The sequence below is a fragment of the Kryptolebias marmoratus genome, linkage group LG11 (genome assembly GCF_001649575.2).
Source record: "Kryptolebias marmoratus isolate JLee-2015 linkage group LG11, ASM164957v2, whole genome shotgun sequence".
In the NCBI taxonomy this organism is placed as follows: domain Eukaryota; kingdom Metazoa; phylum Chordata; class Actinopteri; order Cyprinodontiformes; family Rivulidae; genus Kryptolebias; species Kryptolebias marmoratus.
In genome coordinates, this window is record NC_051440.1 from 4,553,475 (window position 1) to 4,577,997 (window position 24,523).

General features: G+C 42.5%; 2 protein-coding genes across 4 annotated transcripts; both read right to left on the reverse strand.

Annotated features, from left to right (window-relative positions):
• Positions 1 to 1,010: 1,010 nt before the first annotated feature.
• On the reverse strand, positions 1,011 to 6,946 carry wee1 (WEE1 G2 checkpoint kinase). The gene is made up of 10 exons (XM_017430211.3): positions 6,032 to 6,946; positions 5,378 to 5,592; positions 4,912 to 4,978; positions 4,160 to 4,332; positions 3,808 to 4,076; positions 2,969 to 3,058; positions 2,794 to 2,879; positions 2,534 to 2,704; positions 2,253 to 2,398; positions 1,011 to 2,142 (listed from the first exon to the last, which is right to left on the reverse strand). Exons 1-10 carry the CDS (start codon positions 6,530 to 6,532, stop codon positions 1,986 to 1,988), a joined length of 1,875 nt encoding a protein of 624 aa, XP_017285700.1. The 5' UTR covers positions 6,533 to 6,946; the 3' UTR covers positions 1,011 to 1,985.
• A 656-nt stretch (positions 6,947 to 7,602) lies between these two features.
• On the reverse strand, positions 7,603 to 21,861 carry znf143b (zinc finger protein 143b). 3 transcript variants are annotated; one of them, XM_017430243.3, is made up of 15 exons: positions 21,755 to 21,861; positions 19,684 to 19,796; positions 19,170 to 19,358; positions 17,932 to 18,012; positions 17,375 to 17,571; positions 17,060 to 17,128; positions 16,858 to 16,974; positions 16,078 to 16,153; positions 15,718 to 15,843; positions 14,753 to 14,932; positions 14,423 to 14,650; positions 14,187 to 14,335; positions 10,712 to 10,864; positions 9,494 to 9,622; positions 7,603 to 7,942 (listed from the first exon to the last, which is right to left on the reverse strand). In XM_017430243.3, exons 2-15 carry the CDS (start codon positions 19,787 to 19,789, stop codon positions 7,859 to 7,861), a joined length of 1,884 nt encoding a protein of 627 aa, XP_017285732.1. In that variant the 5' UTR covers positions 19,790 to 19,796; positions 21,755 to 21,861; the 3' UTR covers positions 7,603 to 7,858. The 3 variants fall into 3 exon arrangements, with proteins under 3 accessions (XP_017285732.1, XP_017285734.1, XP_017285735.1); XM_017430245.3 differs by having other exon boundaries at positions 19,684 to 19,799; positions 21,755 to 21,835; XM_017430246.3 differs by lacking the exon at positions 21,755 to 21,861 and adding an exon at positions 20,935 to 21,708.
• Positions 21,862 to 24,523: the final 2,662 nt, after the last annotated feature.

The following is a 24,523-nucleotide window of genomic DNA, read 5'->3' on the forward strand; positions in this document are numbered from 1 at the left end:
GGGGGGGGGGGGGGGGGGGGGGGTCACGTGACCCCGCCGGGTTCGGGAGCCTGTCTGCCGGCCGAGAGAGGAGCCGCAGCACCGCTCAGCGACTAGAGGAGCGCACTGAGCCGACGCCGTGGAAAAATACCGGTTCGCTTCACCCCGTGGAGCCGGACACGCCTTCTTATGACAGGAGAGGGGAATAAACTGGGTTGTGACACACTACCTTACAATGTACCAAACACCTTTTTAGGTAAAACACTTAGACACAAAAAGTTTGAAAGTAGTCGAGCTCGACATGCTAACATATTAGCATACAATTAGCTTAACTGCTTTATTACTTAATAAATATTAATATTTGCCTTTTTTAGCCTTTCAACTTGGAATGAAGCTATGTTTGGGAGTTTATTATTATTTTGAAAACTGACCAGATTCTCTTCACTACATCCGTCTATGACTCACTCTTGATGCGTGTCAGAACGCTTATATAGGTCACAGATATGTTACCGCTAAAAACAAACCTACAAGCAGCAAAATTAGTAAAAAACAAATGTCTCATTACTGAGAAACAGGCACAGGGCTCCACTGATTCAGCGTTGTGGTGAGTTGTATTCTTTGTGCACTTTATATTTGTGGTGTCTCTTATTTTAAAGTTTAAACATCACCATACTGACCAGAGAACATCAGGGGGAGGAGAGGATGTTATTCATGTTGATAACACCATACCAGGATGCAACTAACAAAGCTGCAAGGACACGTTGTATTTACGTTTATTATGTTTTTACGAATAACCCCGTTTTCATGCTGGTCGCATCATTTTATTTTGTTGTATTTATCTGCCACACCTTTAAAAGCCGGTCCGTAAAAATACTGTCTGTGAAGCTAAAAAGGCTGGGGACCGCTGCTTTCGCTCATCAGCTCTGTCAACCTGAAACCATCTCTTTAAATATTTCTACCACAAGTAAGACATTTATTGCTCATAACTTCTCCACAGAACCCCACTTCAGAATTTCAGAAAAAACAACCTGTTTGAACAGAGCAAGTAAAGAGAATTTATTAAAGAACATATGTACATGGTATGGAAGAAAAAGCTTTTTGTGTTAGAAGATGCAAGAAAGATAAAAAACACTTTTCTAAACAGTAATAGATGATGAGCTTAATGAAAATGGTGACAGGACAACAGAACAGGTGAGCATCCAAAGAACAGGATGATGATTGTTCTAATGCTACAGGAAGGGCTGGCAGCACTGATCAACAGGGACTGGACCGTTCTAACCTCACAGTTCAGGAGTTAGACCACTGCTTTCGGTCATTTAAACAAACAGGATGGTCCTCGAATACCATGGTCCACTTTCCATTTGACGAGGAAAAAGAAGTATTAAATGGCAGGACGGGACTTCCTGCTTCTTGACAAACGCAGCCAATGACCTCCGACTGACTGAACCCTGGTACATACAAAAAACATCAATAGCAGCAGGTTTCTTTCTTTTTTCCATCTTATAATCATGTGGCAAGTACCACGTTGCCTCCAAAAGTGCTCCTTTACGAAGACGGACATTGTCAGTCCACGGACCCTCTGGTACCCAGCATCAGGCTTAGGACAGGCAGTAAGGTGCGCACCGCTGAGTCAAGTACATTCACGCTGAAGAGAGCGCCGCCGCTTCCAGCGGGCTCGGGCTGCGTTGAGGGAAGTGCAACGACAGTCTGGGAAAGAGCTGGACTCCTACGGAAACTTGAGGGAATGGCTGAGTGGAAAAGGTAAAGCAACTACCTTTGAGGAAAAAAAAAGTAGGGGCTGAACTACGCAAAGAGGGTCTTACTGAGAGAACGTCCAGTTCAGTGTGGGAACAGTGTACAGCTTTGGTTGGGCAGAAGATCCCAACATAACGGACAGGATTCTCCTCCAAAAATAAACAACAAAAAGACACCCTTTTCAACTGAACGGGTTTGATCCAAAAAAAGTCCGTGAGTCTTTGTATTTCAAGTCACACTGAAGTAAAGTTTCAGTAGATTGTGAGGCTGACCGACCGGTTCATCTTCTTCCCAATAAGCCTCGAAGTTCTGGGGTTGGACTGGACTGTGGAGCGGGTCAAGACCCGGTCGGTGGACAGAACCTTCTCTTCCGCCGCCGCTCTGGCCTGCTGGGCTTTCTTCAGCTCTCTGAGGAAGACGAAACAAAAAAGCGAATTCAGATCGAATCCCAAAGCGGCAAGTGGTCATCGCCAACATGAGAACAAAACCTCCCACGCCTACGTTTCTGCTGTACTTACTTCTGGAGCAAGGCATTCTTGAATTTCTCTGCGTTGAGCTCGACTCGGAGCTGGTCTGCGCTCATTCTGGCGGCCGTCAGAAGCACCGGGTGTCTTATGAGGTCAGAGGCTGATGGTCGCCTGCTTGGGTCAGGGTGGATCATCAGCTGAAGAAAAGATAAAATGAGTGATTTAAACTTCCCAACAGGGGCATGAAAGTCAAGACATGCACAACAGCAAAATAATCTCCACTGTCTGCCTTCTTTAATAAGGCAGATGGGTTGGGTGTTTTCCATCTTTACCTTGAGCAAACTGAGGAAGTCAGAAGAGAGCACTTGTGGGATTGAAGGCAGTTTGCCCCGTCTGATTTCATGCCACTTTTCTCCGTTGGTGGGCAGAGGTTCGGCCCCCGATGCACTGATGACGGTCAGAGCCAAAGCAAAGATGTCTGCCTTTGTTAAGTTACTGTAGTCCTGAAGAGACAACAGAACAAGATTTATTAACTTCATCTGAGCTGCAGCGGCTCTAAAGAGCTGTTCCTGGGACAAGCAGGAGCACGAACCTCTTGTAGGACTTCATTGGCTAAATATCTGCTGTCGCCCTCTTCTACCTGAGGATTGTTTACCCTTGTCACATGACCGAGATCACCTGGGGAAAAAAACAACAACATTTAAACACTGGGACTGTAATCTTATTAAAAACATCAACACAAGCGATCATCTCAGAGGGGAATGTACCGATTTTGTAGACAACACTAGTCGTTACTCCATCGTCTTCGTCAGATTCATCACAGCTTGCTAGGGACTTCCGAGAAATGAAGATGTTGCCTAGAACAAATATGTAAACACATCGGTTTAGAAATGAGAAATGGCAAAAACTAAAAACAAAAGCTTAAAATTAGGTTAACCTCAGCTTCAATGAGGGATGGTATGAAAACACTGAGCTACTATACAGCTTCACGATTGCAAAACAACAAACAAAAACATTAAATGATGTATTTACTTTTATCTACAAACAAACTAAACTGCTGCTGCTTGAAAAAACTGAAATAGAGGAATTAAAATCTATTTATTTTTAGCTATTTTATGGAATTGGTGGAGTATTTTTGAATTATTTTGACAAAAATAGAGTTGATGCTCACTGTTTAAAATCAAGTACTTTATGAACTCTTGACACCAACTTACTGAAACGTATCCATTGTAATTCCAAAGTAACCACAAGTATTAAGATTAAATTTTACACCAGCGTATGCAGGCCAAAAAGCACCAGGATGCTGGTTTTAAAAACACAAAAATATGAAACAAAAGCACAGATATATTTAGTTAAAGTTCTAAAAGAATAAAATTTCTTCTATGGTTCCTTCCTTATAAAGTAACTTTGGGAGCCTGATGTCCACCAGCCCCGGGGGACATTGTAAAGAGGGACACAGGCCTCTGGACACATGTTGCACGTGTGTGCACTAATCCCACTAATGTGTGGATAAGTGAACAGCTTCCTGCTGACAGACTGCAGCATGCAAGCCTGGATGTCCCACTTAGTTCTCATCAGAGTTTCCGCACGGCGGACGAGCACTCACTGGGTTTGATGTCCATGTGCACCAGGGACATGGAGTGGATGTACTTGAGGCCCCGGGAGACTTGCAGCAGCAGGTCCTTCAGCTCCAGCTCAGACAGGTAAGTGAGCTGCCTGTAGTTTTCCGTGATGACGTCCGACAGCGTGCCCCCGTTGCAGTACTCGTTCTGGATGAGCATGTGGTCGTCCTCGGCCCAGGCCGAGTAGTAGCGCACCACGTGGGGGTGCTGGCCAAGTACGGCGTGGGCGTACACCTCCCGCAAGGCATTCTGCCTGTAAGTAAGCGAAACCCACATACCGTTCAGGAATTATTTTCGGCAGTAGAAATCTAATCTAAACAAATGTAATCTACTTACTCGTCCACTGATCCTGCCAGGGGCTTCTTCGATCTCTTAATAGCGTAGATGCAGCCATCGAGCCTTTTCACGCACTTGAACACAGCACCAAACTCTCCGGCGCCGATTTTCTCCAGCTCGAGAAACTCCGAGATGTAGCGGGACATCATGTTGCTCTCCATCATGGTGACCCTCTGAGGGCGGAGTAATAACAAGTTAAACATTAACCTCCACCACTCACTTAATCCAGCTTGGTACAAATCACATTTCTGCATAACAACAGAGCAAACAAGCGGAGCGGTTTCCGACAATCTGCACGTGAATTGGCAAACAAGTTACTGAACTCCGACAACCACTACTGTTGTGCAACATGTCGACAGACCGCATTGTTTATATTTGGTCAACAAGTTAGGTGTTTACGCAGTATTGCAAAACATCAAGAGTATTGAGTCTCAGCAGCTCAATATCTGTAAAACTGACTGAACTGTGGGCATTTTCTGAGTTTTCTTAGGTCAGCTGACTGTGGCGACCTCCTTGACTCTTGACTCTGAAAGTTAATCAATTGCAGCTGTCCATCCAATAATTACTCTGACAGTTTCATTAAAAATCAAACAGCCAACTCCAAAAAGTTAATGGCAAAACTCAATCAACCTCAGCCCCACTAAACTTTAGCTCAATGTCTGTAAAATTCTGTCACTTGTTGTGTTTTGCGAGGTCACTCGTGGACAAAAAACATTTGCAAATGTCCCACAGTGTGTAATATTTATTCCTACCTTCGATGGTGGGAGGACTTCATCTTCTCCTTCACCGTCACTCGCCTCCATGTCTTCTCCACAAGAGCTGAAACACAGAAGGGGGAAGGGTGTTGTTAGTTAGCATTCTGTCCAGTAGGGGGCAGCACAAGGGGAGGAGAGCTGCACAAGCACATGGCTGAGTTCACCAGCAAACATGAGGTGTTGATTTCTAGCCAAACCCCTCCTCTCCCCAGGCCCAAACCAACTGCTTTTATCATAACTAGTTGTTTAAACAAAGGCTGCGTTAAAGATAGAAGGTGAGGTTACACAACTGCTGACCACGCTCTGCAACGTGCGACAACAAGTCCCCCATACACACACACCAAGATCAACCAACAAACGAGACACTTATTCTATCTCTGTTCACAGAACTTTTTATAGGTGTCCTTTTAGAAAGCACAAGCCCGAAATGAAGGGGTTTTCCTCTGACAAGTGAGCGACCTACTCGTTCCAGTGTGCCCTCTTCCTGCTGTTCCTCTGCTGTGTGGCGGACTGAATGAGGATGGAGTCCGGAGTGAAGGGGTTGAAGTTGACCATGGGGATGTGCTGCCTCCGGCCGCTATCGGCAGCCGACTTCCGTGGAGACTCTGTGCTCTTGAAGAGGGCCACCCTCCTGCTGGAGGACCCCGATCCGGAGCCCCGGGCCCTGGACAGCAGGCTCTGTAAAACACCGAGACAAATCGAGGGTTAATGAAACCAAGTGATCGGACCACATACTATAACACAAGCCTGGTCCCAAACATAGAAACAACAGATAATGTCTCATGCACTGATGGACACAGCCTGCAGGTCATAATCTGCCAGTCTCCAATGAGAGCATTATGCAACAGGTACAGCTGCACTGTAAGTGGGTCAACAGGTCATTAACTGACAAGAACAAGAAACCTGTAAAAGGTAACAGGACTATTTTATTTAACTTTAATGCCTGACAGCACGCTGAGAGTCAGATAATTAATTTTAAGGTTGAAAACTGCAGATCTGAGTAAAAAAAGAAATCAGGGGTTTTTTTCTGCGTGAAGATGTTTAAATTGTGCTTATATGACCTAAGCTCAAACAGACCCCCGTATATAAACATAAATATATTTATATTGATGCCAACCTTCGGTGTGTGCGGCGTGTCAAAGAGCCGGAGCTTCCTGAAGGTCTTGTGCGGAGGTGTGTCCGGGCAGTCCGGGATCGGGGAGCTGGAGCCCTCCTCTCCGTCCTCCTCTGGCAGAAAGCCCCGCTCCGGGGAGCCTCCGTACAGCCGCGACACCTTCTTCGGCGACGGGGAGCAGTTGGCGAAGATGACCCTGCTCGGCGAGCGCAGATGAGTCGCCGGGGAGCCGAAGTCCTCCTCCTCTTCGTCCCACAGCTCTACGCCGTCGGACTGATTCAGGGGGCTGCTGCCGCCGCCGCTCTCCAGCCGCTTGTCGGCGGCGTCGCGTCGCGCAGGCATCGGGGAGTCTATCTCCGTGAAGCCGGACTCCCCCCCGGTGCTGTTGTTAATGTCCTCGATGGGCTCGTCCTCGCCATCGCTGCACGAGAACTGCAGCTTCTGGCGAATCGGCCGAGACTTGGGGGAAGGGGAGTTAAGGTGCCGATGGCGACCGTACGACATTTTCCAGGATTTAAACCCCGACTCCGCCGACGGGGAGGAAAATAATTAAAACAAAAACTCTTCAAGCGGGTGGAGCCCCGCTTTTCTTAAAAAAGAAACAAGTCTAATTACCTTGACGTTAAGGTACGCGTTAAAACGTTTAGTCTAACCTAATGAGAAAGTCAACTTGCGAACACCGACGCTGGGAAATGGCCACGAACTCGCCGCAGGAACGTCGTCCAGAACAGCGCTAAAATAAAACCAACGATTAAAGCTCTCCGTGCGTCCAGTCGCGTGCCGCTCCCCCTTCACCTCTTCTTCGGAGCTCGCCGACACCGAAACACGTCTTCCCTCGATAAAAAAAAACCCTTAGCAATGTTTACAAAAAAAAGTTTGAATGACTCAAGCAAGGAGTTCTTCCCCCCTCTCCGTCACGCGCGTGGCAAAAAGACCTTCCCGCGACCGTTGGTCACGTGGTGGGCCGAAGCCAATCAGGGCGCGCCTGTGAATTTTGAAAGATGGGCGTTCCGGGGTGGTTTCGGGAGGGGGTGACGTCAACGACTCCAACGCGACAATATGGCGCGAACGAAACTTCTGTAGTCTGGAGTCACAAAAACTACAAAACAATGTGCCTATTGATTAGATGGCACACGGACAGGTAGAGCCAAAAAACAAGCCAACACCTTGTTCACCTTAAACATGCCAAAACTAAAATATATGTGGCAACAAAAACTGTTTTAAATTTAGTATATTTTTACTGCTGTGTTTCAACATTATCACCTATTATTAAAACCCCTGTAGTAAACGATGAGTCATAGCAGTTTGGATTTATAGTGGAATAGTTCTCAAACTGAATAAACTGGTTGTTTTATGCAGTTTCTTATCAGGTGTTTTGTTTTACAAAAGGAGTAGGTCAGTTGTTTTCCATTACACAGATGTTTGTCTTTTGTTATTTTCGGTGTTGCCACATCTAAAGTATAATCTATTTGTTAAGTGAACGTAGTCCGATACTTCTTCCTATATATCTCAAACCCTTTTACCCATACAGTCATAACTTGAGGATGGGTACTGAGTCAAAAACATCCAAACAATCTGATTAGAAATAGCATTTACTGTACACTGCACTGTGCATTTTTAACTTTAGAAAGCATTTTTCCCCTCTAATTTTTTATCTTATGAGGGACAAAATAGCATGTTATAACACCAGTTATCAAAAACAAAACATATATACATATAAAAGGTAACTTAATTTGTGGAAACATACAGTAGGAAGACTCATGATTTCTTCCGAATATATAGTCAATTTTAAATGGTCTTTATTTTAAATGGCTGTCCATAATGAGTCCATCAATCATCCAGGCCCGGTGATTCTCCTTGTTGTATTCTTGATGCTATTCTAATGGCTTCCTCCAGCGAAGGCTGGTCACTGAGCTATGGAGAGGGGGGAAAAAAAGAAAAACAGATTTAAAACACAACAACACTCTGATGACCACTGTTAATCTGTCATCACGCTGTCCGATTAATGACTTTACCCTGCCCCCTTAAAAAACAGAAGCTAACTGATGGGGTTACAGACTGCTAAGTGTCATGGTTTACAGTCACATAATGGAAAAGAAGGACAAAACATTACTTGTTCCTAATCAGCATGAGAAAAGGAGCGTGTGCTAAATAAAGAAGGAGGTTTTCAACAAGAGAAGAGGGTGGAAATCAGACTTTGATCTAATCACAACCCCACCCCTCAGTTTTCAGGCCAAAACAGTCGAGCGTTTCAATTTTAAGAGGATGAAATTAGTGAGCGAATCAACATGTCTTAGTGCAGCTTTCGATGCTCACAGCTTTATGTTTAAATATACACAATATGACCCAATTGAAAAAGGGAAATTGAAAGTCAATTTGCGCTCCTTTTTTGTGACACAAATAAATAAAACTACTAAATGAGTATTGTAGAAGCAAGCTGGTGGTTAAGTAGTGGCAGATTTTCCTGGTGTGGTTCAGCCGCTCGTTTACACGACAACAGCACTTCGGTTTTCTGTAAAACCGAAACTTTGGAAAGCCAGGTTTTCAAAAGGGTCAGGTGCTCTGATCCTAACCGTTTGCATTTCAAAAGGAAGCAGCAGCGTGTGCAATCTCACATGCGCACCGCGGACGGTTGCAGTCAGTAGCTGTTTCACCCGTGCAGGAGGACATCAGCAATAGGAATAATGGCGGACAGCAGGGTGCTGTTTGTGCTGCCTACCCTTTTCAACGTGTAGCAGCAACCCAACCTCACTGTCGCCCACTGTATTTAGATACAATTGTTTCCATGCTCCAGATTGCAGGTGCGTCTCATTAAAAGACTGACATCATTGTTACCAGACATAGGATAACAGTTTTCATAACATAGTTTTCGGGTCAAGTCCCCCTCCTTTTCTGTGAACATGTTCACCAATCACAGCACACAATTAATCTTACAACCTCCCTCCCTCTGAGAAAGAACACCTGACTCGGCACAGATGATAGTTTGGGTCCAAATACAATCATTTAAAAAGCGACAACACGATCATTTGTTATTTCCTATCTGGCAACCCTGCCTGGCATGGGAACTACAGCTGAATCAATGAGCTCAGCCCTATCTGTGTAAACATGTTTTCTTCTTGACGATTTGCCACAATAAACATTGAAAAAACACTAATATTTCCAGGAATTGTCCTTATGTAAACAGGGCAACTTGACCATGTTAACTTTTAGTTTAGTCTGACTAAATCTCAGCTTCAGGAGTGCAGCAGCGCATTACAAAATTTAAGAATTAAAGATTATGCCTAACTTTGTGCGATAACCTTAGACCTTTTTGTTTTAGTGTAAATAGTCTCTGCAGAGTGGAAATGGGTACTTCTTTTTCATAGTGCTCAATTTAATAAGAATATGCACGTTAATACAGATTTGTGGCATTACCATGAAAAATGTTTGCTAGTAGAAACAATTTGTCGCTGTTGCTCCACTAACCTGCACAGCGATGTGAGTCCCATTGGAGGTGGCCAGTAACGTGACAGAGTGAAGGTCTTCTTGCTCCTGACTGTAGTTCGTTTCCTCCACGGTTTGGAAGGAGGCCATGTCGGGCGTCATGATGGCTACCTGAGGGCATTAGAAATCTGCTTTACTGGTTGATGAAATCATTAGTGTTCCACGTCATGTTTAAAAGGACCTGTAGCTTAGGATCTACTACACAACAGACAGCAGGGGGCGACGGTTGTAGACATTTATGAAGGAACTATCATACTTCTTACTTAAATGGTGTCCTCAAGAAATTGTTTTTTTAGAAGATTATGATTTAAACTTTTAGTTCCAACTCCTTAATTTATAGGGTTGCTTTTTGTTATTATTTTGTTAATTAGAAAAAATTCATGTAAAATCAGAGGCTGTAGCAAGCCTTGAAGGAGTAAATATCGCCCCCTGCATTTCATGATGGGAGGAGAGAGTTTTAGCCGCTTTGGTCAAACTTTGAAATTACACTGGATCTCATATGGTTTGTTGACATATTGTTGTCTCTGTTAACTATGCGCTGGGAATGACTCATCAAACTTTAGTGCAATATTTATAAATCTGACAAAGTCATTTTGGCTAATGTAATTCATGTTTAGGAAAATAAAATTTTGCAAAATAAAGGAATTCCTCTCACAAAGGCTACCTACAGTAAACTTTATCATATTGATTTGACGGAACAAAGTTTTAGACTAAGCTTTTCATGAAACAAGTTTTATTTATTTTAAATGGCAGCAGTCTATAGGAAACAGTGGCGCCTACTGGCCGTCAGTGGTACTGCAATTTAACACATTCCTGTTAGTTTTTTTACAGCCTGTGGCTAAATTAAATAAATTTTAAAAAGATTTGTTTTAAGATGAAGATACATGACAGGTTGCTGCTACAGCTCTAGAGTCATTTTATGATTCAAGCTCAAAGTTAAATTAGTTTCATGTTCTTCAAAGACAATTTTTGAGTTACTAAAGTAAAAACAAAAAGACAAACAAAGCATCTGTCGTGTAATAATGGGAGGATTGAACTGTAGCTCAGTGTCCAACTAACAACTAGCAAATAAGAAAAAGGTCAACCACCTGAGGACTGTGTCGTAGTGGCAATAATTCAATATGCAAGTCAAACGGACAAGAAGGAAATCTTAATATCACCACCAGTAATGTCAATGTTTGAGAGCTAACAGTTGTTTACCTGTTCGTCTGACCCGTCTGTTGCTACCATGGTAACCGAGTGAGCACCTTGAGATGCCAACTCGTGAGCCGGGATGGTTATGGTTGTGCCTTCTTGGGTTACCATGGTGATGGTGCCCCCCATAGCTTGTAGGTCTGCCTCAGAAATACTGACCTGAAGGGAGGAACAATACAGATGAGAGAACGTTAGGGTTCTTGGTAAAAAACCAAGGTATTCAGACCTTAGTTTTTTAATTTAGTGTGTACTCAGCAACAGACCAGCCACGTTTAGTAGATTCTGTGGGGTCGTGTTGAAAGGGAATCCAATAGTAACAAAGTTAAAATTTCAATTTAAAACTTTGTACATTGTATTCTCACAATATTGGCCTTGAACGGGACAATTTGTTTTCAAAAGGTGCTTTAAAAAAGAAACATTCAGATAAGTTGTTACTGAAAACTGGAACAGACTTGTCCTAAAACAGAACCTATGATATTTAATTCGTAGCTTAAGTGGCAAAAAGCTTTTTATTAGACCTTTTTACTGTAACTATAAAGGGATAGTTCAGACAATTTAAAGTAGGGTTCTGCAGAAAGGTTAAAAACAATAATATTTTATCTGTAGATAGCTCTTTGAACAACCTCAGTTTGAGGAAATAAACAGCTAACAGCTAGTCTGATCGTAGCTAATGCCCAAGATGTTGTTTTTAAAAAAAGCTCCAGTCCTGCCAGAAGAGCTACAGCTAGCTGCTGCAGGAGTTTGCACTGGCACATAACCACAAAATTCCATATAAGTAACTGTGTAATGCCAAATGCCAAACTGACGACAGTGTAAAGGTTTATAAACTACTCATCGCCTGAACCACTATGAAGATTTGGAGATTAGAGTTAATTTAAAGATGACAGCAATCCATTTAGACCTTAACCTCTCGAACTAGGCGTTAGCTTGCCAGTCCAGACAGAATTAAAACTAACGTATTTTCTGCACTATAGGGCGCACTGGATGGTCTATTTTCAATTTTTTTACATATATAAAGCACACCGGGCTATAAGGCGGATTAAGCGAAACAAAACAGCCCCCTGTCTTTTCGGAGAATACTGCACCGACGTAAGCATCAAGTATAAACGCCTCCAACGCTCGCTCAGATCCGTGCACGGAGCTCTGAGCGACTACAACTGAGCCTTGATGCTGCAAGCGGTGCAGCTTTGTAGTTTACCAAAGTCGTACTAAAACATTACAACTTCTTACACATATAAGGCATTCAGGATTATAAGGTACACTGTCGTTTTTTGAGAAAACCAAAGGCTTTTAAGAGCGCCTTATAGTCTGGAAAATACTGTACTTCTCCAAACTGATGATGTTAAAAGAGCTGTCTCCAAAATCTCAACCCTTCCTTTAGACCAGGGGTGTCAAACCCAACGGGGCCAAAATTAAAAATTTGGTCCTAGCCAAGGGCCCGTCACGATCAATATTTATTAAAATTACGTAAATTAACCTTAGTTTTATAAGTATTATTTCAAATCATTCATATAGAAATATCAATTACCTTTTCCCAGTTACAGATTATACAGAATTTAGAGCAAACATACCAGGCAAACACAGACAAATAGATCACACTTCAAAAAGCACATCGTTAGCAGTCATTTCTTACGCCTCACTCAGCTTTTAAATGATTTTTTAACATTAAAACAGATTTTTTTAAAAACAAAAACCTGATCATACAGAAATTAAAACTATATATTGTTGGCTTCTAAATCACTGTCAAGAGAAAACTTCACTATTTAGGCTCAATTTTTTTAAGCAAAATAAGAATCAGAGACTTGATCAGTCCCAGACTGGAGGGCCGGACATAATGAAATCTAGATGAAATGGTACAGAGGGCCGGATCTGGCCCGCGGGCTTTGAATTTGACACGTGTGCTTTAGACCTTCACAGTAGCCTCACGCTACATTTTTACTTAATCATAACCTGATTAAAACTCCCACTGAGAAGCTTTTATGATATGTCACCGATGTGATCAGTGGGGAGCCTCACAAACATCAACATCCTAAACAGTAACTAACTAAACGTTTACACTTAAAACACGCATTACATGAACGATGAAGCTGTAATCCAGCAGACGAGGTCTTGTTGCTCAGTTTGTGACCCGAAACAACAACCTACGAGGAGACAATCTGGACAGAGACTTTGCTTGGTCAGAAACAAGAAAGTCTACAGCTTTCTTCTGATTTAATGTCTGTAAAATAAAACGGACTGTGTCTTTGTGTGTTTCTACTGGGTCAATACCTGCATTACAGCACCACAACAAGAGCCTGGCAGTGAGTAGTCAGAGGGGGACACGGGAGTGGATTTTCACTCCTGTCCCGTCCCACTCCCACTCCTGTACCACTCCCGTTCTTCGTTTAGTCTTTAAGAAATAATTTGATTTGATCATCTCCCTTTTGTTTCTTAGATTACTTTGTGTTTTCTGTAGTTTTATTTCAAAAGATACGGCAACAGGAACAGTTCATCTGTGGTAAAACAGGAAGGCATTTATTGCCTTAATCCAAACAAAAAACCTTCACTAAAGGGCACAAAACAAATAACACATGGCCCACGGTCCCTGTAGTTTTACCTATGGAGGATCAGATGCCAAGTCCATGTTTTTAGCTTTTTTGGAGGTCCGTTACAGTAAAAACAAGACAACAGCACATGGATCAGACCATGTCTACCTTAGCTGAATGAACCCAAACATAACATATAAAGTTTCATTTTACTAATTTATTAATCAGTTGTTTCCTTTAAACAGTGACATCACCTTTCTGTTTTAAATTGCTGAAACAAAACAAACTGCACCGAGCAAGAGAACTGAACAAAGGTGCAGAACGGCATGACCTTCACATACTGTGCCTGAGGTGTGGGAAAAGAAAAAAGTGCATATTATGCAAATATTAAATAAAAATGCAACTATTAGTATCAGTCTACTCTCCCACTCTTCAGAACATTTGAACACCTTCACACACAACTCTCATGAACTGCAGGATCATTTGTGATTTTCCTGCCAGTTCTGGGAGTTTAACAGACAGATCATTACTTCTGACTTTGTGTTGCAAATTCATTTTGATCAGATCGGAAGCCCTGTTGGCTTCTGGGCCGTGTAGTTCTTTTGGCTTTCGTTAGAGTGTAGGCTTAATGAAAGAAAGCTATAAAATGGCGGCGCCTGTCTTATGTTTTTGTTGTTGTTTTTGTTTTTTTTGTTCTATTTGTTGGTTCCCGCTCCTGTTAACTTTTTATCCCCAATCATATGATTAATAGAAAAGTTGACTCCCATTCCACGGGAATCTCGTGACCCGTGGGACTCTCTAGAAAATGTCAGCCTCTAATAGCCATACCCCAGCTGTTTACCTTTAGTTTGAATCACTGCATCAGTATCACAGTGATGAAACTTCCTATATTAATGCTATAAAACAACGTAGCTGTAATGCTCTGTAACATCTTCAACACCAGTTAGTGGCGTTACCTGTTGTTGGGTCCCATCTTCCTGAGTTACCACGGCAACGTGCTGCTGGCCGACCATGTCTGACGGCTCCACGGGAACCTGCTCTGAGCTGGACTCGTCTGCTTCAACCACAGTCGGTGTGTAGCTCACATTTGGGTCGTCGATGGCGTCTGAAAGAAAATGGTGACTGGCTTTTTTTTTTTTTCCCCTCGGCCGCGACTGCTGCTCCGGCTAAGACAAGAGATGTGTCCACTGACCTGTCGGCGGTTCAAAGTAAGCCTCCTGCTCCTCCTCGATGGGCTCGGTGTCGTTGTGCGCTGTGCGTTTGTGCATGGCCAGCGTGGAGATCTGCTTGTAGGTTTTCCCACAGTGGTTGCAGTTGTAAGGTTTACATGGCGTATGGACAACGTGGTGTTTATAAAGGCTGGAGTACTCTGTGAAGCGCTTCTCACACCCAGGCACTGTGCACACGTACGGTTTCTCTCCTGCAAAGTCCCACGGAAAGTTTTAGTTGTTATACGAACGAAGAGCTGCTAAGAATCTTGTCTTTGCGTATGTAAACATATGCGATGGAAGAAGGGACCCACCGGTGTGAATCCTCATATGGTTCTTGTAATTGGTGGCACTAGCAAACGAGCGCCCGCAGCTAGGCTCGGAGCAGTAGTACGGCCGCTCTCCGGTGTGTGTTCGGATGTGAACTTTGCGGATGTTGGAGGTGGTGAACGACCTGCCGCAGCCTTCAACGGGGCACTTGAAAGGCTTTTCTCCTGCAAGGCGTTAAGTGACGGACAAAGAAATGAGCAATAAGTAACAGACTAACTGTTTTAAATCACCAGGCTACAATGTAGCTTAGCACCATCAGTGTGTGAACGGGTAAATAACTGATGGGGAGTGTTTTTGGACTTGATAAAGCGCTATACATCCATCCATTTTCTTTACCCGCTTCTCCTTTTCGGGTCACGGAGAGCTGGTGCCCATCTCCAGCAGTCACTGTGTGAGAGGCGGAGGACACCCTGGACAGGTCGCAAGTCCATCACAGGGACACACAGAGACAAACAACCATTCACACTCTCACTCACACCTAGGGACAATTTAGAGTTACCAATTCACCTAACATTAATGTTTTTGGTTTGTGGGAGGAAACAGGAGTACCCGGAGTAAAGCCACGTGTGTAAAGGGAGAACATGTAAACTCCACCCAGGTCAGGAAACCAGCCGGCAACTTTCTTGCTGGGAGGCGACAACGCCATTCACCACACAAGGTCAAAACTTCTCATAGAAGCAGAATGAGACCAGAAGGATCTCAGGTGTTATTTGTGAGCCAGTAACTGTTCAAAATATTTGATTTTTTTTTTTTTCCACAGATTTGAACAGCTGCAACCCTGACCCTGACATCACATTGTTCATAATGACCCATTTAATAACTGGGAAAATGTATCTCCACACCCAACACAACCATCTCTGTGCCAGCTACAACACATTTACACGCTGTCTAAATACCCCCGTCTGTTTCAGTCCAGTCACTGTAGGTTAGTGAGGGTCTGGGTGAGTACCTGTATGAGTCCTTGTGTGCTTTTGAAGGTCTCCAGAGGTTTTGAAGGACTTGCAGCAGTTTAGCTCCTGACATCTGTATGGCTTTTCCCCCGTGTGTGTGCGTGAGTGACTCTTCAGTCCGTAACCTTACATCAGCACAAACGTTGACACGGTTAGGCCTTTATTTCTTGTGAAGTCTCTGAAGTCTCTGTTAATTCTGTTCAGTAACTTGTTGCACCAGGAGAACTTCCCCACACGCTTTTATAGCTTTCATTAGCTGATGCAAACGCTAAAACTCTGAAATGTACAATCAGTCAAAGGGAAAATTAAATAAGCCTAACATTGTCTGACTGAGGAGAAAAGTAATAATCCACGGCTACCTGTTGCAAACTTCTTCCCACAGCCGTGATAATCACAGATGTACGGTTTGTCACCAGTGTGGGAGCGCTCGTGCACCTGGTGGAGGCAAAAATAGAACTGATCAGTGAAGCAAAGCAGCAAACGCTTGTTTCACTAACGCATATATTCAGACATTTTAAGATCCCAGGCTGTTCAAGACTCCAAATTTCTGTTGATTTTTCATCCATTTTGACCTGGAAACCCCGTAGATTTACAATAAATCTTTGCACAGTAGTGGAGTTTTATCATTTCCAACACCATAAAAAAACAATAAACTGTGCACTAAAGCTGAACAGCAAAGAACAACACAAAATGAAAAAAAACAAAACAAAAACATAAAGTATTGTTTCCAGCTTTTCCACTTACTTTATGATCTTATTACCGGGGTTCAAGTCCTCAATGCAAAATATGTTTTTTAGTAAAATTTTGTGAACGGTAAAAGCTTCATGTGATTTCAGCTGGACTACCTTGTGACTAAAAACTTGCATACTGTATTATACAAGATGAGTAATGAGCTGAAGCCATAAAGCAGCCATTAACCAGGCAAGGAGATGTCATTTGAAATAATCTGGGGTTTATGGTCTTGTCTAAAGGCAGGCCAACACACAGGGGCGCTGTGGGCTGATCCAAAAACCAATTTTATCCCACAAATATGGAGCCTTCTGATTCCTGTAAAGCTTTATGGGCATATATGTGTCTACGGGTTCTCAACCAGCAACTCAAAAACTAAAATACCGAAGCTAAATCCTGTTTACATTTACCTTGAGGTGGTGGGCGGTGGTGTAGAGCTTCCCACAGCCTTCGTATTCGCAGCGGAAAGACTTCTCTCCTACGTTCGACACTCTTGCTGGCCTGTTGTCTTGACCCTGCAACACAATCTGAACACGGGAAGCACAGGTTAGGCTGAATGTTGGATCTCAAGTGAAAAGGTATTCAATGAAAATAAATAAAAAGATATATCACCCGCATGTGGACGCCATTGTCTGCTTCCACTCTGCCAAAAGACCCCAAAGGGTTTTCTACATTCTCTACCTGAGAGGGGAGGAAAAAATAAGACATTTTATCTTTTATAGTCTGCTGAAATAATGTTAAAAAAGATCCAGACCAAGGAAAAGTCTCCTCTATGTTATCTATGTCTATGTTTTTTTAGGATAAACAAAAAGTACATCATGTAAAATGTTATCCGCCTGTGTCATTAGTCTATATATTAAATAAACCAGACTTAAGACAAGTTAGACTGACGTCCACGCTCAGCTGTAAAATGAGACAGGACATCACCTTGGTGCTGTACTGTTCAAGAACACTGATGGTTTCTGGGTCGATGGCCGTGGCCTCAGCCTGCAGGTCTGCGATGGTGCCATCAGCCTGGATGGCCAGGATGGTGTTGGGCTGCGGCATGTGCACTGTGTGCTGGATGTAGGCGGTGCTCCCGTCCTCCAGCTGCACCTCCTGCAAGCCGCTCTGGTCGTACGTGTCTGAACAGATACGACAAACAGGATGTCAACGAAATAAGTACGAAAATGAATAAATAAATAAATACAGCTCTGAAAATTTAGAACCCAGCTTAAAGATGGCCAGAACATCCTTTTAAGACACATAAAACACAGGAAAACAGCTTATCCTCGAACTAGAAACATTGTTCAGATTATAAAATACATTTGAGTCTTTCATGTGTGTCTGTTCTTATTTACTTATTACATTTGGGAATTTTGAATTCAGTGTTTAAACTCACCCCGGCTCAGAAATGCACAGAGAACATTTCTTCCCTCTAAAGGTTGAGAAAACCTAAGGCAGCAACTTAAAAACCACGAGGTCTTCAGCCGTTAAATGTTTACCTTTGGGTGTGTGAATATAGGCAGTGGTTCCGTCTTCTAATTGGACGGCCTGTCCATCTTCAATCTGTAAACTGTCTCCTCCTACATTAGAAAGGTAAATCAATGTGAGAAACACTCACAGAACAAAAAACGCTGCTTATAATAAAAGGTGGAGCACTCGTTGAAGGAATACATATATCATATCGCTCTCCACCTTTCATGCTAGATTTTGGACTATAGCAGGGGATTAATTTGACCTCGGGACCACATGCTATTTGTTATAATTACAGAGATTGTCTGTGTTGTTAATCCCATGTGAAACGGCCATGTCAGTCATTTGTAAAGTAAAAATTTCCCTGCAAATTACCTACAATTGTTTCCTGGGGCGCATTTTTATTTGTTTTTGGCGATGGAGGCTGCGTCGGAGTGCACAGATAACCTTTTGTGTCGTGGGCCAGCAAAACACTATCACCATAAAAAAAAAGAAAAGTCTGAAGAGAAGGAGCGACATCACATGCAAATGGTGGCTCACATCATGCATTGCTCTGTGCGGTAAGAATAATTTTCTCCTGTTTTTAGCCTACTATAACAGCTGGCTTTACTGGTTGAACACACAATGAAGGCGGATGTTACAAAATACGCAGCGCTTTAACATCATATCTGGAAGATATCTGCAAATTTCAGCTAAATCTCAGGCTTTGGTTATCCCATTTGAACGCGCCACATAAAAAGCAGACGTTGGGGAGTAATTTATTTATTGCATGGATTATTACAGATAATAACAGATAATGCTTATCCCGTACAAATAAGGCTTTAGATCATCTTATGATGAGGAAGAACGAAGGTGTAGCAGTTTTGGTTAAACCATCTATGTGATGTTAGACAGAATATCGAGCAATGCTGTGAGATCTTGCAAGGTCTGTTAGTGCTCAGCGTATGTGTCGAGAATAAAGCTCAGCTACTACCACGCCCAATTTTAGCTCAATGTCTGTAAAACCGACCGAGTTTTGTATTTTTTGTAAGGTCAGTCGGTTGTAGCGGCCATGTTGAATCAGGTCGACTCCAAAAGTTAATCGGTTGTAGGGGAGTATCCAGTGATTACTTTCAGAGTCTCATTCAAATCTGTCCAGGGGTTCATGAGATATGTTGCCAACACAGCAAACAAACACATCCACGGCGGTAGGCCATGACAAGCGCTCGGTATAAACATCCAGCTTCCAATTAGTGAACTGCAGCGTCTTCGGTCAGTCTCGCCGTACCTGTTTTGGGAATGGACAAGTGCTGAACATAGGCAGCCGAGCCGTCCTCCAGCTGGATCACCTGCCCGTCCATGATCTGGCCGTCTGAAAAGGAAGCCTTGGAGTCGTGCTGGATGTACGCCGTGGAGCCATCCGCCAGAGTGACGGCCTGCAGGCTCACTGTGTCCATGCTCTCCATTTGATCACCATCTGAGAAAACATTTGACGAAGATGACCTTTTAATATGTAAGCTTAATGTGTAAGATTACGCCGCAGCATCATCAAGATCTTTGTGTTATCTTTAACTATTTTATCAAAGAACATTCAAAGAATAAAGACCTGACTGAAATGTGATTACATACTCGATGAAACTTGTTGAGATTGTTACCTCTGTAAATACTGTAAGTGTTTGTTATTTGACACCTAAAAGACACAAAGCCATCTTTCGTTCTGACCATTTAAAACAGTGATTAATTATTTATACTAATACCAACTAACAGCCACAGTCTGTAAAGGTGCTACAGCAGGACCTCACCTGCCACCGTCACAGCCTCCGTCAGACAGAGAGTAACCGGCTGCCCATCTGCATCGTGAAACTCTGACATTCCCTGGGAGTCCCGGTTTATCTGGGCCAAGAGCATGCTTCAGCTGCTTGAGGGACAAACGAGAGGGTTGACTCTGCTGTGTGTCCGCGGGTTAGCAAAAAAAAAAACTTTATTGAAGCTTGTTCAAATACCACAGGCGCAGCATTTGCACGTTTGAATGCAGAAACACAGTCATTAGTTAGTCGTCAATAGAGCATTTACGCGTACGGGTATGTGTTGCAGCACGGACAGAAAAATAACCAGCATCGACACAGGAAGTACAAAAATCTGATGCAGAGCAGGCAAACGGACTGGCAACACAAAACACAGTCATTAAACAAATGATGCTGAGTTTAACACAGCGTTTAACATTAGGTAAGCTAAACAAACTCTTAGATTTATATATTAAAACAAATTATTTCAACTGAAGCAGCTTTAAAAGACATGAAATGATACGATCACGTGTCTGGGTTTAAAATACTATATTTATGGATAACATCCTGAAGTTCCATTGAACAATGTAAAAAGTTCTACATACTTTAGAAGACTGCCATGAATCTTTTAGCAAATGTTTTTTTGGTTGACTATTCAGATTGTATAAGCTGTTTCAGCTATTAGATATGTTATTAATCGGATAAATTTTAATACATCTCTAATATTAATCCTTTAATCACCCCAAGGATTGAATTTGTTACCACAGAATCCTATACTGTCATTACCATTTCAACATTTTGATGACAAATGGAAACCTGGATCCTATGATCTGTTTCTGATTGTTTGTTTGTTTTAGGGGTTGACAGGAAGGAAAAATCACAGATGTAGTGGTTTGAAACGAGATCACAGCTGGGTCAGCACTCATACAGACAAACATTAAAAGCTGTTTAGTCTCATTTCAGGTACATCTGTTCGTCACTGTGTGTGATGCAACTGTGCCAAATTAAAAAAGACAACAAATGTCCACATAGTTTTTAACATCTTTTATAATCTGCCACATAGGCAGCTTATAGTGCAGACGACTTCCTATATCACTAACACTGCTAATTGTTTGAATCAAACAAATAATATTAGTAAGTAATCTTCAGTATCTGAGCCTAACATCTGCTTTATCATCTTATACATGTGTTGCCTTACAAACATGCTACTCTGGGATAACAGACCAGTTTAGACATTAAAATCTCCCAGTGTTGTTGAAGATTATTTACCTCCTTGGTAAACAGGAAAGGATACATTAAAGATAGTGCCTCACATTGGAGTTTAAATGCGACTTGTTAAAGTAGTTGTACGTTTCCTTTTAAAGTTATCTGCCATGTTGTGAAGGAAATAAACACTCGTGTCATCTCCTGTCTCTGGTGTTTTTGTTTTGTTTTTTTGGCGCTTGTTGATTTGTAGTTAGCATGTTTGGCTAGTTAGCTGCGACGCGCTACAACAACGACACGCATCATTAGCTACTTTGTTGCGACTCGTTACCAGGAATGCGTTGAAAAGGTTCAAGAGTGAGACTTTTTTTCCTTCTTCTTGCTGCTCTGTCAACACCTTGACGACATTATATAAGCAGCTAAACATTTTACCGCTACCCCCGACGTGCCATGAATGGGGCATGCTAACTAGCCACCATGCTAACATCGGCGCTAACTACGTCAAGCGGAGATGTCACGACTTTTTAAGCGACTCGGAGCAAATGTTTCCCGAAGGATGAGGATGATGAGGGTTCGGCTGTGTGGAGCTCCTCTGCGGCGTTTGAAGCGACCCTGTGTGACAGGTGCAGCTAAGCTAACGACCCACGTTGAGCTTCTAGCCAACTTCGACTAACTAGCACCCCAGTAAGGAAACAAGAAGGAATCCATGAGCTAATTAACGATATCATAAGCATTTTCACTCGGTGCATGTCAGCTTTATTTTTTTCCATTTAACAGCAATTTCCCTCCTCCAGCTGAATCCCTGCCGCAGCCTGTCACTCCCATTCGCAACAGAGATGGCTGTGGGAATAATGCACACTGGGTAAAAACCAATTTATATACTAACCTCCGAAAAATTTCCAACAATTCCTCCTGTTCGACCACCATGCAACAGTGCAGGAAACGATCAGCAATGGTCCCACCCCGGGAATCTGTATGACAATACGATTCTCCTAGCCCCGTCCCGCCCACTTCCCTAAGCTAAACACTTAATTGGTCAATCACTCGCATGTTTCTTTCCTATTGGCCAAACGTTGTGCTCTGCTTGGCCTTCGCGGAGCAGTTATTCAGATTCCTGGGCCACTGACAGACGCCATTCTGCGCCGGTTTTCGTATTGTCTCGGGCTTTCCGCTGTAACTACGCTGCGTGGTCGCGCGAAATTAATATATTTAAGCTTCGAAATAAGGCCGAGGTCGACTAGCGGTGCAGGGTCCGAGCCGCCGAGCGCCACAGTATGCGGTCACGGTGCCTGTTTAGCAACATAAACAGCGGTGTGTTGGTCGGTTTTTGGGCGTCCATGTTGAAAACAAGGTCGTGTGGGGGGGAAAAAGGGGGGAAATGTGGGCAATGCAGTGAAAAGAGGAAATGTCACGTTGACAAATGACTCTACAAACTACACAAAGTAGTTTAGCTGTTAAAATGAAGTTCCCATCAGTTGATGAAACATCAATCCAATCAAATCCCAAGCAAAACATTAATCCGTGTAAACAAAAATTGCTACGCTGCCCCATTGTTTTTCTTTCATAAAATTCCGTTAACTAAGGAGCATTTGTCAGTAGTACACAGGTCTAAATAACTTGTAATTTACAGGAAAAATAAAACTAGTTTCATGCATTCTTCGTCAATGTAACATGTATGAAAAACCAGCAATGTACAATCAACGAATTTGTTTGTTTTTGAATCGGTGTATCTGAGTGCATCATTTTCATGTCTGGTGAGTTTATATGTTCTTGTAAGGATTTTATCTGTTGGGTTTTTAATGTTTGTTTAACATCTAGTTTGCTTAGGTACGTTTTGGTTTAGTTGAGGATACCACAGCATAAGCACCGAAGCACCTTTTATCACTTGTCGCCTGTTATTCCTCTGTTTCTGACACAGTTTTCATTTGTACATCCTACAAAAAATACATCGAAATGTGTGGCCCGCTCAAGAATGGTGTGATAGGACTTTTTCTAGCAGTGCGCTGTAAACTGTAGATGAAATAATAATAAAAAAAAAAAGAGTCAAGAATCCACATAACTAACGATATCACTTTTGAGCTGTCTCACCTTTTCAAGGTTTCTGCAAGTTCTTCATATTTCCACACTCTTAAGCTGCTTCTCCATGTTTGGTTCTGGTTCTGGGGATGCAAAGTGGACCAGAACTAGAAGACCTGAGTGTTCTGGGGGGTTGATACGACGATAATAAGTCTTTGATGTATTGTGGTGCTAGACCGTTCAGTGATTTATAAACTAATAGAAGTATTTTAAAGTCTATTCTCTGCGCTACAGGGAGCCAGTGTAGGGACTTTAAAACCAGGGTGATGTGCTCTATTTTTCTGGTCTTGGTGAGAACACAAGCAGCAGCATTTTTGGATCAGCTGCAGCTGTCTGATTGATTTTTTTGGCAGACCTGTGTGTGTCATACAGTGGCTTGTTATTGTTCTCAGAATGATGAGTTGTGTTAGGACTGTCCCAGACATGGTCCTCGGTGGCCAAAAGGTCCAGTTTCTGTCTCACCTTTATCCACATATTTGAGGAGACATCCATCATGCCTTTGAACAAATTTCTGTCTGCCTTATGTTCTCCTTTTTCTGCAGCTTTACCCTGAAGCCCAGCTCTGTGCAGCTTACAGTGAACCTATGGACAGATCCATGAACTTTTTCTGATCAGATCCCTCCTTGCCTGCTCTCTGAGTTTCAGTGGATGTCAAGTTTTCTCCCTTAAGTCACTTCAGCCTCTGCCCAAACTTGACAAGGCTTGCTTCATCCAAAGAGATGCAGGAACACTCAACTCAGTCACATTTGTTTATTCATCTCTTCTTTTCTTTTCAGATTGATCAGCACAACATTTGTAGGACATGAGTAGGTTGATAACCTACAAACAGATGACTAATTGACTAATTTCTTAATTCATGGTTTTAATAATTTACTTTTAACTTGACAGTGAATGAAATAAATAACACTAAGTTGCAAACCATGCATACCAATATGTATTCAAACATAAAAATTGCATTAAAGAATCAGTAAATTTCAGTAGTTTCAGTATCTGAATTAAATATGAATCATGAAAACTTTGAATAATATTGTCCATTTCCTACTAGTGTTGTCTTCAGAGAAGCTTTCAGCTGAAGTTCTTTCTCTGAATAGAGTTCAGTGTTGGCATAAGTGAACAGGATTACCTTACAGATTTGCCTGATGAGATTGAGCAGTGAAAAGGATGGGTACGCCTGATTCTTTGTAAGGTGCACTCCAATTGGGTGGAGATAGTAAAACATTCAAACCAATGACTTATATGGATAGACATGACACGCCGCTTTAAAGGCTCGGGCCGAGATGCAGCGAAAGCGGTGCCATCTTGCTACAGTATTCTTAAAGGCGCAGGGCTATATAAACAATGCTGAGGACTAACGAAATAAATTTTTTTAGTGGATAAGATGAGCCCAATAGTGCATGTACTTTATCNATACAATGTCACAAATACTTGGTTATTGTAATTTAAATAATAGCAACCATGAATTTAACAGAAACGCAAATCCAGAGCTTTTTATTTACAATCACAACGGTAGTCAAATCAGCAATGGTATAAGCAATACAGAACAAATGGGATAAATGTATAATTTGTCTTACAGACTATA

What these genes read in the sequence shown, in the direction of transcription:
- znf143b (XM_017430243.3), bottom strand. Translation starts at nt 19,789, where the DNA reads ATGCTCTTGGCCCAGATAAACCGGGACTCCCAGGGAATGTCAGAGTTT. An exon ending in GGAGGCTGTGACGGTGGCAG is followed by an intron (nt 19,359 to 19,683) that starts GTGAGGTCCTGC and finishes ATGTTTTCTCAG; the next exon opens with ATGGTGATCAAATGGAGAGC. An exon ending in TTGAACAGTACAGCACCAAG is followed by an intron (nt 17,129 to 17,374) that starts GTGATGTCCTGT and finishes CTCCCCTCTCAG; the next exon opens with GTAGAGAATGTAGAAAACCC.
- wee1 (XM_017430211.3), bottom strand. Translation starts at nt 6,532, where the DNA reads ATGTCGTACGGTCGCCATCGGCACCTTAACTCCCCTTCCCCCAAGTCT. An exon ending in GCACATGGACATCAAACCCA is followed by an intron (nt 3,059 to 3,807) that starts GTGAGTGCTCGT and finishes TATTTGTTCTAG; the next exon opens with GCAACATCTTCATTTCTCGG. An exon ending in TAGTGTTGTCTACAAAATCG is followed by an intron (nt 2,880 to 2,968) that starts GTACATTCCCCT and finishes TTTTTTCCCCAG; the next exon opens with GTGATCTCGGTCATGTGACA.